The 14,248-nt window shown below is 34.1% G+C and overlaps 1 protein-coding gene across 1 annotated transcript in view; it reads right to left on the reverse strand.

Annotated features, from left to right (window-relative positions):
* LOC149804759 (uncharacterized) overlaps positions 1 to 14,248 on the reverse strand; it is a 258,169-nt gene that overhangs the window by 196,018 nt on the left and 47,903 nt on the right. Inside the window, exon 2 of the mRNA XM_089944059.1 lies at positions 12,113 to 12,204. Coding sequence (XP_089800185.1) covers positions 12,113 to 12,204 — 92 coding nt within the window. The remainder of the gene's footprint in view (positions 1 to 12,112; positions 12,205 to 14,248) is intronic.

Here is a 14,248-nt window from a genome sequence, read left to right on the forward strand (position 1 = left end):
GATCATTCTTGGGATTGAAATTAATTGTGGAAAATTTTATTGTTGTAGTTTACTTTTTTGTTCTGGTTTATTTTTATTTTTTTGGTATTATTGTAGAGGTAAAACAAATCATTAATTTACGTGAATAATGTTTAAACTTTACATTCTATTTAGTGAAGCGAATTCTTTATAGAAAAGTATTTATTTCATCACAAATGTGATTCACAGGTGATACAATAGAACATGTAGAACTTTTCTTGTTTAGAAGAAATGAAAATCGAAGACATAATGTAATAATCGGGAGCTCTCTGCAAAAATCAGAAGATATAATGAAATCGGGAGGTAGGTGTGGAGCAACCCCAAAAATCATAAGTTTTTTTTTTCTTCCTCCAGGCATGACAGGTATGGTGTAAGGTCGCTTACATCAAGGCAAACAACAACTCAGCTTTTAGGGTATTATCAACGAACCGTATTGTTTGTTCACTGTGTTGTCCTACTGGGATTACATTTTAATGAGTTAGGTATTTACAATTTGAAAGCAATGTTAAAACGTAATTACCAGTACACTGATATAGAATGTCCAATGCAATAATGTATAAGCAAACAATAATTAAGTTACAAGGAAGAGGTAGTGTTACAGCAACTCATGAATGCTAAATTCTTGTCATCATTCCATCAAATTATACACAAATCTAAATTAGGCAGAAACAATAAAAAAACAGAAAATTAAATAAATTACTTTTCAAACAAGTATATAGTATATACCATTTCTTTTTAATAATCATGCACGCCAACCTCAAGATAAGTATACATGTAATTTTTTTATATATAACTTTGCCTAAATAAATGCATCTTGAGTTGTCTCTGAGTTGTAGGTCGGCTTATATGCAGGTCATGTACTTTTTCGTGTTAATACCTGTTCAGTTTGGTGGGTCAGCCTATATGTGAATGGGTTTATATGCGAGTATATATGGTATCTGAGTGCATTAATAAAAACTTAAATGGGTTGCCATGGCTAAAGAAGTTAAATCTCATTGTCTCAGTTTTGGAGAAGAAAAAAAATTCATAGTAATATCCCAGTACTGGTTTCCATCATCTTGTATTGCCTCCAAGAGATTTGTGTCGTCCTGAACTATCAAGTAATCAGACAATAAAAAAAAACTCAGCTCAATTAGAAATAACAGATATTATATTTTGATTTAAATGTCCTGCCATTGTACTTTTAACTATTTACTGCGCATCATTCTCGAGGTTAATTTAGCAATCTGCACAACATTTATAAAATAATTCAATAATTTGGCATTCTTTCAAGTTTGCTTCATGTCAACAATAATTTTCTTGACCACTGGCTCTCATTTTCTTTGGATCCTGACTGCTTGTAATATGCTTGGAAAAAATTTACAATGAATAATAGCTCTTCATGATACTGTCCAGTCTGATAAAGTATATTTGGTATATTCTTATTTTAAGCAATTTTCTTCATTTAGAATTTTAGTAAAGAAGAACGACAGTGCTTTAGTTTTTGTGCACAATTCATGAAGATATACCAAATAAAATACATCATTTTGACTTGAACACACAAAAAAAATCATACAATAATAATAATAATAAAATTATAATAACAATAATAATAATAATTATAATAAAAACTTTATTTAGAGAAGGTAACTCAATTAGTTACAGAACTAATCTACCTTGAGGCCTTCTATCTGTTATGTACAATATATACAACATGATAATCAATACAATTCTCCGTTTATGGCCTGTCTGTCTGTTCAAGACCAATGTCACACATAACATCAAACTGAGCTTTAGTCAAGGGAGTTAATGCAATCAATAATTTTAGAGATTCGGATTCTTCCTTAATTTTAATGGTGAATTTCAGGAATTTGGCTGAAGTGATTATTTACCAGAAAAAGAGATTTTTTAAGCACACATGTCTCTCATAAGGCACGCAAAATTTACATTTTGGAGATTTTCTCAATTACTGACCTCTAAGGTCCACTGAGGATTGTGTATGTATTCCTTCAATTTCAGAAACTTGAACATACGGTCAACCTGGATTTCAAAACAATGGCAACAGACATGTTTTCCTCAAAATCTGTCTTCATTTTTCATCCTCTTCATTTCTGCTGCCATGTTTCATCTATTGAAAGTCTCACAAACTAGTCTCTTGTTAATTACATTCTGTTGTACATTAATAAACTAAACTGTATGCACCAGTCCAAGCATTTTCAAATTTGCTAATAAAGCTGATGTCATAAATAATGCCACTGCTTGCTTAGCAAACTGTCTGACCACAAGATCAGATACAATTTAAGTTGTCACTGAAATCATTTTTGCATTTACTTAAAAAAAAAAGTAAGCTTTGACTATCATACACATGGCGATAGGAAACTCCTTACCAAATATCATTCATTACCTTTTGATATGCAAATGAGGATACATTTTGTAAAGGAACCACAAGGATTTTAGTGCTTTTAAAGGCAAGACGCTTGTTAAAGGCACCTATTTTGTACATCACACTGCTACAGATTTTTTTACTACTGATGGAAGAAAAAGGCAACTATTTTGTACACCAGAATGCTTCGTTTATTTAAAACTACTGATGGAAGATAAAGGCACCTATTTTGTACACCAGAATGCTTCTTTTTTTTAAAAACTACTGATGGAAGAAAAAGGCAACTATTTTGTACACCAGAATGCTTCATTTTTTTTACTACTTCATTTTTTTTATACTACTGATGGAAGATAAAGGCAGCTATTTTGTACACCAGAATGCTTCATTTATTTAAAACTACTGATGGAAGATAAAGGCACCTATTTTGTACACCAGAATGCTTCATTTTTTTTACTACTTCATTTTTTTATACTACTGATGGAAGATAAAGGCAGCTATTTTGTACACCAGAATGCTTCATTTATTTAAAACTACTGATGGAAGATAAAGGCACCTATTTTGTACACCAGAATGCTTCATTTTTTTTACTACTTCATTCTTTTATACTACTGATGGAAGATAAAGGCAGCTATTTTGTACACCAGAATGCTTCATTTATTTAAAACTACTGATGGAAGATAAAGGCACCTATTTTGTACACCAGAATGCTTCATTTTTTTTACTACTTCATTTTTTTATACTACTGATGGAAGATAAAGGCAGCTATTTTGTACACCAGAATGCTTCATTTTTTATATTACTGATGGAAGATCAAAGCACAATTTTATCTGAATGTATTAGAATAATTTACTTTAATCTTCTGAGTCATATATTTTGAAAATTAGGAGTAAAATTAGAAATTTTGACATTTTATATAATTTGCTATGATCAAGACTTTTGGCAAGCAATTTTACAACTTAATATGTGCGATATAATATCACCTATATTCTTACACATCTTGTACATTACAAAATACATTGCTGCTAAAACAAAAATCTAAAAGTGAAGGGTATTTTTGTACATTAGAAAATGCATCTTCTGTTAAAAGTCGACGATCTGAGACTACATTTCACATGTGGGTAGAAATAATATATCTTTTCAAAGATTAAACTGTAACAATATTTTACATTTTCCTCTGGTATAAATGTAACTACAATTTAAATTTATTTTTCTGAATGGGGGTTGTAAAGGGCATAGATTTTTCACTGGAACAACTTCATAGCTAACAACAACCTCTAACCAAGGTAAGTCACCTGACATTTATAGCCTAAGTGTCCATTAACCCTTGCTATTCCTTTGACCTTCTGGCAAAACAGACCGCTAGCAACCGCATTTGCAAATCAAAACAGAATAGTGATATCTAGAGTTTCCCTCCAGGTATTTTAGTACCTGGAAAAAAGATTATAATTAGAAAACAACAGTCGTAGATCTGCTGACATATGTTTTAAATGTTATGTACTTTCAATTACTTGCTAATTAATTGAAATGTGATAAAATCAAACAGGCATTTGTGCACAAAAAGTATATCTTTTACAAATTTAAACTACTGTAACTTCAGCATTTTTCAGCCGTTTCTTAAAATAAAATTTTCAATAAACAATTCACATAGTGTAAGGGTCAACGTAAAATAATTTGAATTTATACATGTTATGCCAATGAGTTGGAAATGGTTATCTGTTTTCTGGTGGTCTGTCATTTGCATACAAAACTGACGCCCAGTCTAACATATCAGTGGTCCACTGGAATCACTGTGAAGCTCCATATGACAGACAGCTGTCAATAGGTCAGTTAGATGAGACATGACTTGAATATAGTTACAGCACATTTCATGTTTTTATAACCTATGCAGACATGTTTCCATCTATTTTACTGACTACATAATGCATTCAAGTACACGACGAAAACCTAAACACAGAAAAATTTACATGAATATTAACCTACAACTTGATAAACCTGAAGCAGAAATGGCTGAGATATTAACACCTGCTGAAATGACCTTCTGCACAAGTCCTAAGTAGCAGTGATAAAGAATGTATACCCAACTGGTAGCGTGTTATGATTACAGGACCTAGGCAACTTTGATAAAAAATGTGATACCTACCAGTAGTATAAGAAAATATGCTGCAAGTGTAGGACATCAGCAACAGAACATGACAAAAAACATGTGCCAGTATATGAGAAATTAGCAAAGTTCATTTGTTACAAGAAATTGCATTATACAGACATGATTTTGGTTTTCCATTAAAAAAAAAGCTAACAAAATTGTAAAGGGGGTTTGTGGGTCCTCCCCCAACGGGGTCTCGAGGGGCAGCACCCCCAATCCATGGATATTCTGACAGAGCGCAACATCTGTTCTCTCATGCAAGAAATCTTTCTTCTTAAGTTATAGTAACTAACTGCACTTTTCCAGATGCCTGCTGAGCTTCACTGTTTCCAAGTGCAGCTTCGTTTGTAGGTGCTGTTTCAAACTCTTCCAACTGTGATTACTGTAATTCAGATCTTTATTGCAGAGGTCACAAAATGCCAGTCCTCTAGTGTTCAGTTTTCTTATAAACTGACCAACCGAATTTCTGTCAACTTTTCGCTCCAGCCATTCCCATTCCTTATATGTTTTTTTAAACCTTTATCTAAACTTTTTGTGTCATGGTCTCTCTCAACAACTCAGGATGCCATGTTTTGCAAGCATGCTTTATTCCATTGCCATCAGTTTCCATTACACGAAGATTCAATGGATGAATTTAAACCTTTGACCAATCAGAATACTCATTATGAACGATGAATAAATAATATATGGAACAAAACATTTACAAGGGTCGTTGTGGAATGTGAGCGGACAGACCATTTTTAAAAAACCAGATCGGAGATTATATATAAAAAATGGACTATATCAAGAAAAATCTGATTCCAGTCAGGAGAAAAGCAGAATTCCGCTTTAAAGTGGAGTAAAATCATGTCTGATTATACCCCTACTCAAAGACCACTGTTCCCCCATTATGCATATATGTATAAGTATCCCAACCCTTAAGGCTCTTCTACCTCGCTGGTTGAGAGACTTGTACATACAGGAATTGGAAATTCCTGATTGATATTGCAATGTCCCAAAAGATAACATGCACCTATCAAATCTCACAGGATTTCATGGGAGTGAAAATAACGAAGATGGAAAGTGTGGGGGGCCATATTAGATACCAGATCAGTACCAATTTCATTTAGGCCCAAATAAACATCATAAGAAGTCTTTTAGAGAAAATCCCATGCTAATATGACCATCCATTTAGCAGGAGTAGCAATAACGATATTTTCAAGATGGCCAGCACAGCTGCTGTCTTGGAAATCACACTGGCATTATTTTCAGTTAGGACCAACTAGGCATCATGAGAAGTCAAGTGAAAACTCAACACTGATATGACTAAGCATCCATGTAGAAGTAGCTTCAAATAGGCATCACTTTCATTTAGGACCAGTAGACCTCAAAATAAGTCGTTAAGTGAAAACCCGATGTTGATATGAACATCCAATGAAGAAAAGTAGCAATAACAAGATTTTCAAGATGGCTGCCATGGTGGCCATATTTTATGTCTGTGCAGTACCATTTTCACTCAGGAATAACTAGACCAAGGGATGAATGTGTGTAAAGTTTCACCACAATCCTCCATGTAGTTTAGGAGGAGTAACAAAAACAAACTTGTCCTAATGGATGACAGGTGACAACAGACTCTCACATTAGATCTTCTAGTCTATAACCTGCAAAGCTAAAACTGATATATCTTGCTGCCTGCATATCAGTCTGTCTCTTTCCCAGAAGTGTGTGGAGGATCAAGTCGATTTTCATTTTATGATAAATGACCAGAAAAGTATTGACTATATGATGCAGATGAACTATAAAAAAAAACTAAAGTAAATCCTTGACATTGTCTATATTTGATGATACATCCATCAAAGTATATAATAAATTATCAATAGGAGAGTGATCACACTGGAGAGTGAAGATAAACAGAAGATGCCATGAACACATTCTCAAACATTCACCAGACATAAACTTACTAAATAATAATAAATAGCACAAATAACTTTCAGACTAAGGATAGTTTTAGGAAAAACGATCAAAATTTCTAAACAAGTTATAACTTTTACTTGACAATGATTCAATCTTTTTACAGTTTAAAAGTTTATCAAGTTGATTCATTAACCTAATGTAGTGTTTACTTAATCAAATGTGTGTAACAGATTGTTTACTTAATGAAAAGTCTGTAACTGAATCTTTGCTTAATGTATTGTTGTAATTGAGTGTTCACTTAATGAAATGTCTGTAATTTGCACATTTTTCAATTATTCTCAATTTCCCCTCATTAATAATGAGCACAAACGTTGACAAATGGTTTTATGCATTATATATACTCAAAACATACCAAGAAATTAGGATTGATTCCCCTGTTTCAAACAAGATATAGTGATGACAAAAATTATGTTTTCTATGGGGTCAGAACCTTGCAACTTGAAAGCAAATTTCTTACTGTGTTCTTCTGAAGATAGTAAATACGTATTCTAAAAATCTCGATAAAAGTATGAGCATATCCTGACTAACTACAGCATAAATTTTAAGTACCATAAAAACAGAAGGACCAGGTAACTACTATTGTTTCAGAAATGATCATTCAGTGAGACTTACCCAATATCATAAATAGCAAACCCATTCCAGAGCATTCAAGTACTATAATCACTTCAAAGGTACAAACAAGATTTGGAACTTGAAGCAACAAAATAATTTATTGTGATCAAATGCATCATACCACACACTGTGCTTATAACAACAGAGTAGTTTATTGATCACATGCATCATACCATACAGACTGTACTTACAGCAACAGGGTAGTTTATAGAGATCAAATGCATCATACCACACACTGTGCTTATAACAACAGAGTTGATTATAGCAATCCAATGCATCATACTACACAGACTGTACTTATAACAACAGAGTTGATTATAGTGATCCAATGCATCATAACACAGGCTGTGTTTACAGCACCAGAGTAGTTTATAATAATCAAGTGCATCCTACTACACAGACTGTGCTTAGAGCAACATAGTAGTTTATACTGTTCAAATGCATCATACTACCTAGACTGTGCTTACAGCAACATAACAGATTACAGTGATCAAATGCATCATAACAAACAGACTGTGCATACAGCAATAGAGTAGATTATAGTGATCAAGTGCATCATACCAAAAAGGCTGGGCTTGTAGCAACAGAGTAGCTTATAATGATCAAATGCATCATACTACACATAAGCAACAGAGTAATTTGTAGTAATTCAATGCATTATACTACACAGACTGTGCCTAGAGCAACATAAGTTTAGTGATCAAATGCATCATACTACACAAACTGTGCTTATAGCAACAGAGTTATTTGCAGTGATCAAGTGCATCATACCACACAGACTGGGCTTGTAGCAACAGAGTGGATTATAGAGATCAAATGCATAATGTTGTTGTTGTTGTAGGGTTTAACGCCATTTTTCAGCACACAAGAGGGTTTACATCGCAGCCAGTATTAATGGTGGAGGAAGAACCTGGGAAAACCATCAGAAAGAACCACTGACCCACGAGAATCTACTGGCAAGCTTCCACACATACTCACATTGGCTGAATCTGTGCTTAAGAGCAACAGAGTAGTTTAGATAGATCAAATGCATCATACCATACAGACTGCGCTTGTAGCAATAGAGTAGATTATAGTGATCCAATGCATCATACTAAAGTAATTGTACTTAGAGCAAAAGAGTAGTTTATAGTGATTAAATCCATCACACCACAAAGAATGTGCTTTCAGCAAAAAAGTAGTTTATAGAGATCAAATGCATCATTCTAAACAGACTGTGCTTAGAGCAACAGAGTAGTTTATAGAGATCAAATGCATCATACTAAACAGACTGTACTTATAGTAACAGAGTAGTTTATAGTGATCCAATGCATCATACTAAAAAGACTGTGCTTAGATCAACATAGTAGTTTATAGTAATCAAATGCAGCATACTAAACAGTCTGTGCTTAGAGCAACAGAGTAGTTTATAGAGATCAAATGCATCATACTACACAGAATGTGCTTTCAGCAACAGAGTAGTTTATAGAGATCAAATGCATCATACTACACAGACTGTCCTTTCAGCAACAGTGTAATTTATAGTGATCAAGTGCATCATACTACACAGACGGTGCTTAGAGTAGTTTATAGAGCTCAAATGCATCATACCATACAGACCATATATATAGCAACAGAGTGGATTATAGAGATCAAATGCATCATACTACACAGACTGCCTTGTAGCAACAGAGTAGTTTATAGTGATCAAATGCATCATATTACACAGACTGTGCTTAGAGCAACAGAGTAGTTTATAGTGATCAAATGCATCATACTACACGGACTGGGCTTAGAGCAACAGAGTAATTTATAGTGATCAAATGCATAATACTACATAGAGTGTCCTTAGAGCAACAGAGTAGTTTATTGTGATCAAATGCATCATACAACACAGACTGGGCTTAGAATAACTGTTGTTGTAGTTGTTGTAGGGTTTAACGCCATTTTCAGCACATGATAGGTTATACATGGCGGCCAGTATTAATGGTGGAGGAAGAACCTGGGAAATCCCCGGAAAGAACCACCGACCCTTGAGAAGCTACTGGCAAGCTTTCTCACATACCCACATTGGTTGAATCCGAGACTCGAACCCACGCAGACAGAGGTGAGATGGCAGTGATCCATAACGGTAAGCACTTTAGACCACTCGGCCACTCAGGGCCCTTTGAGCAACATAGTAGTTTACATTGATCAAATGCATCACACCATATGGACTGCTCTTGAAGCTATATCAACATCCTGAAAACTTTGGATTAAATGCTTAAAATTATAATATTTACAACATTTTAATGTATTCCAAATCTTCCTCATGCATTTTTAGTCACTTTGTAAGTGTAAAATACACAATATATCGCTTGTCTATAACATTTAAAAACAGTCCTGAAAAAGAACACTACACCAGTTCATTAGTATTCCCCCCCCCCCCAGAGTGAAGTATTTAACTTGTCACTGACCAGTAAGGTTGTCTTTGTTATTTATGCCCTTTTACCATTATTGCAAAGGGATTTCAGACAGAATGAGGTGTCAGGTGTCATTATCATTGACTGCCATCATTTATGTCATGTTGCCTTTTACATCAATATTGACCTCTCTGTGGCTTACATTAAGTACATCATGACACACTCAGACCCTGAGAGTACCAAGATTCTAACTAATGAAAGACCAATGCTCTTGGCCTTTCCATGAAAACCAACATTTCTTACAATTACAAATCATGCCTGCAACAAATTCTGCCATAAAAGAACTCATCTTTGTGCAATTACAAGCATATATCCAGAAATGTTGAAATACTGTATAACTGTGCTTCTAACCTTAAATCTCTTAATATCCCCATTCCTTGAGATTTTCATGTCCTCTAATAAACCTGAGTGTAAAATCTGAAGACATGCCAACTAAAGAAAGATAAACAAAGAGCAACATTCTATTTTTTGCCAACAACTGATACAAAAAGTTTGACACAAATAAATTCTCTGACTTTTGACATTGGACCTTTCTATATGTCCCCTGGGGACCTTGTATCTAGAGACATCACTGATGACTTTAACAAAAATGAGAAACCTTTGAAAAGGCTCATTCAAAATGAAACTTGCTTATCTGAGAGTTAGGCTTATCCAATTTATCCAATATTTTCATTGGTAATATTTTGCAATCAATGAACAGGATTTGACTGTATTCTGGGGCTTCCCTCCCTCTGACAATGAAGTGTCCCTAATTCTATAAAAAGGTCACATTAACCTCAGTGCATGCATACAAAGTGACATCATACCTTAACTGTACAAAGTACTGCCTCAGGACATATAGCATTAGATGTAGTAGTTACTGAACACTTAAGGCAGACAGTTACAAAGACAAAGATGAATCACTATTGCCACATAATGCAGAAGAATTATCACAAGAACTTACATATGAACCTCCCATGCAATTCTCATTTTATCAGCCAAGACTCTTAGCCTTCTCATCAAAACCTAAAAACTCCCATCTCCCGTTTTCAAACATTAAACAAAATTTCCAAATCCCATGATATATACTTTCTGTGTCCATACCTGTAATGCCATCTAATTATAAGTACAAATTTAATAATTTTGACTTGTACATCAAGTAAAGGGAAACACTGATATGTATATGCTCCTAAATAAGTAAAGAAAAGACAAGGCTGTACCTTAATGCAATAAAGTTTCACCCCAGAAGCTTAGATTTATAATATCTGTGCAAGACCTTCAAGGGTGCCATGGAACACTAAATATGATTAACTCCTTCTACGCAAGTCTTTCAAAGGAGCCATGAAACACTAATATAATTAATGATTTCTATGCATGACATTTTAGAGTGCCATGAAACACTAATATTATTAACTCATTCTATGCAGGCTTTGGAAGGGTACCATGACACACTAATATTATTAACTCATTCTATGCAGGCTTTGGAAGGGTACCATGACACACTAATATTATTAACTCATTCTATGCAGGCTTTGGAAGGGTACCATGAAACACTAATATTATTAACTCATTCTATGCAGGCTTTGGAAGGGTACCATGAAACACTAATATTATTAACTCATTCTATGCAGGCTTTGGAAGGGTACCATGACACACTAATATTATTAACTCATTCTATGCAGGCTTTGGAAGGGTACCATGACACACTAATATTATTAACTCATTCTATGCAGGCTTTGGAAGGGTACCATGACACACTAATATTATTAACTCATTCTATGCAGGCTTTGGAAGGGTACCATGACACACTAATATTATTAACTCATTCTATGCAGGCTTTGGAAGGGTACCATGACACACTAATATTATTAACTTATTCTAAGCAGGATGGCCAAGAGTACCAAAAAACACTAATATTATTAATTCTTTCTAAGTAGGGCTGTCAAGAGTGCCATGAAACACAAATAATATTAACTCTTTCTAAGCAGGACTGTCAAGAGTGCCATGAAATATTAATATTTTTAACTCTTTCTATGTAGGTCCATCAATAGTATCATGAAATACTAACAGTATTAACTCTTTCTACATAGGACTGCCAAGAGTACCATCAAACACTAATACTTTTAATTCTTTCTAAGCAGGACTGTCAAGAGTGCTATGAAACACTAATAGTATTAACTCTTCTAAGTAGGACTGTCAAGAGTGCCATCAAGCACTAATAATGTTAACTCTTTCTAAGTAGGACTATCAAGAGTACCATGATACACAAATATTATTAACTATTTCTTTGCATGAATTTTGAATGTGCCGTAAATATTAATATTGTTAACTCTTTCTAAGCAGGACTTTAAAGGTACCATGAACCACACTGGTTTAAATCGGACTCAAAATTTACTAATCAAATGTTTTAAGGGAAGACATAACTTCAAGAATAATGTGGGTGAAATTGGGACCAGATCTCAATGAACGTACTCAAATCTGACAATTTTTTGTAAAAACTCACAGACTAACTCTCTGAAACTATCACATGTATAATGTTTTTATATTGCTGTCTACTAATGTAGGCTGGTAAGACCATGGTAATACCACATTGGAAAAACTTACCCTGCAGGGTAAGCAAAAGTCCCAGTGTTAGGATCACAGGCTAAAGCAGCATTACTCTGTGTTGTCAGACCAAGGACTCGTTCTAAAGTTACCTGAAATATAAACATAATCATTGTCAACAAATTCAATGTTGAACCTAGGATCCCATTAGTAGAGAACTCTGTCCTCCAAATTTGATGAAACAAAAAAAAAAAGCATTTGTAAAATAATCAAAAAGTATGAGATAATCTTATCTGCTTGGACACCTTTACCACTTTGCTATCTGCACTCACTGTCTTCTTTGGATATTTATGTTACTGTAATAATGGTTTTATCAAGTGTTCAAGTAATCTATAAAAAAAACATTACTTCCTGGAATACCTAAGAAGACTGCATTACTGAATTTTCCATTTTAACCTGTCCTTTAATTTAACTCAAGTGTTTGCTCATTATCTACTGGTATGAACTATCATTTCCATTTTTTTTTCATTTAGTCATTTTCAAAAATAATTATTATTTTATTAAATACCAAACTGCACATTTTTGAGTGCTCTCACCCATTAAATTTAGTCCAATTTGTCCTTAATTCTACCTCAAAAATGAGCTGCACTAGTGTAGAGACTATTGCAAATTGGCAGACTATCACACATATTGACTGTTTTAGTTATTGGCTATTATTTTAAAATGAAAAATGTCATACAATATTTATATATCATTTTTGGCTATTTCAGCGACTATATGCACCAGAAATATGTGGACAGGTGCACACAAAGGAAAACAACAGGGTGTGGATTTTTCCCTTACAATAAAATATGTCCTTGGAGCATACAGGAGTCAGGATTTGGCAAGATAGTGCAAAATGATGCTGGAAACCCACATCTGCATTCAACATGCATACTGCATATTAACTTAGGAAAGGTTAAACCAAAGCTGATTGACAATGAAATGCATCCTGTAATGTACGGTCTTGGTATCTATGCAACACAAATTTCAAATCCTAGTTTCCAGCAAATGCAAGAGGATACAAGAACTGTGATTTAATTAACTTTAGTGAGTATCAGATTTTGGTGATTTTAAAGAAATGGACAATGTTATTGATATAAAATCTGTAACAAGCACAACACCAAGAAAAATGGTAAATTCACAGTATGTACTTAGCGGTTTGGTCTCACTAGAGTGCATCCCATTTGAGTGCTGCTCGGTGAGGCGCTGAAGTTTTTTTTTCTTCTCATTTGGGCTAATCCCATTAGGGCGCAAAAAAATCTCACTAGAGCGCATTCACAATAGGGCGCGGAGAAAAAAATTAAGTTCAACAAGATTTAATTGCCATCACGTTTGATGTTATATATATATATGTACAAAAACGGCGGTCTAGTCACTATTAGAAAATAAGTACTACACAGAAACCAGAGAACCATCAATACGCATAATTTTATTAAACAAGAAATATTTGGACATTGAAAAATGCATTCAGAGACTGACGGTAATGTACAACGATGGAAGCATTGATGCTATTGAACTGATAACTGGTATAAGCCATATTCTGAATCAACCCATTTAAAATAAATATAAAGTTACAGTTAACAAATGTGTTTTTCATTGTTCGTGCTCTCGTGATACTAGTTCTTCATGCTCTAATGGGATGCACCCTAATAAGATTAGCTCTAGTAGGACAAAAATATTTTTTTGCGCTCTAGTGTGATAAGCGCTAATGGTCTGTGCTCTAATGAGACGTTACCATACTTAGCTGTTCAAAGCAGATGGCCTCCTCCACTTTTTGTGGATTTCATGTTCAAGTCACACTATTCCAACATCTGTTGTGTGCTCTATATCAATAACTGCTAGATTTCATACCATCATATACAAACTAGATTAGATGAGAATTCTTTCTATATAGTTCATCCCTCAAGCCTCAAAAGCTGTTAAAAATTGCCACTGAACGACTAGGACAAAAGACAGTAATAAAACTATGATTTCTTCCTTTTTTCATTTTCTGTGAAGTTACCTCCACTTTTCTGGACTGATGGACATGAGGAAATTTGTTTTAGCCCTGAACTTTATCTTAATATAAAAGCCTGGTATTAGTGGTACAAGTACATTGTTATGAAAACACTTATTTTCGCTTCATGTCCTCAGTTAAAGAAATATTTTCTCTGC

The sequence above is a fragment of the Sinohyriopsis cumingii genome, chromosome 2 (assembly GCF_028554795.1).
Source record: "Sinohyriopsis cumingii isolate HCF-2022 chromosome 2, ASM2855479v2, whole genome shotgun sequence".
Classification (NCBI taxonomy): domain Eukaryota; kingdom Metazoa; phylum Mollusca; class Bivalvia; order Unionida; family Unionidae; genus Sinohyriopsis; species Sinohyriopsis cumingii.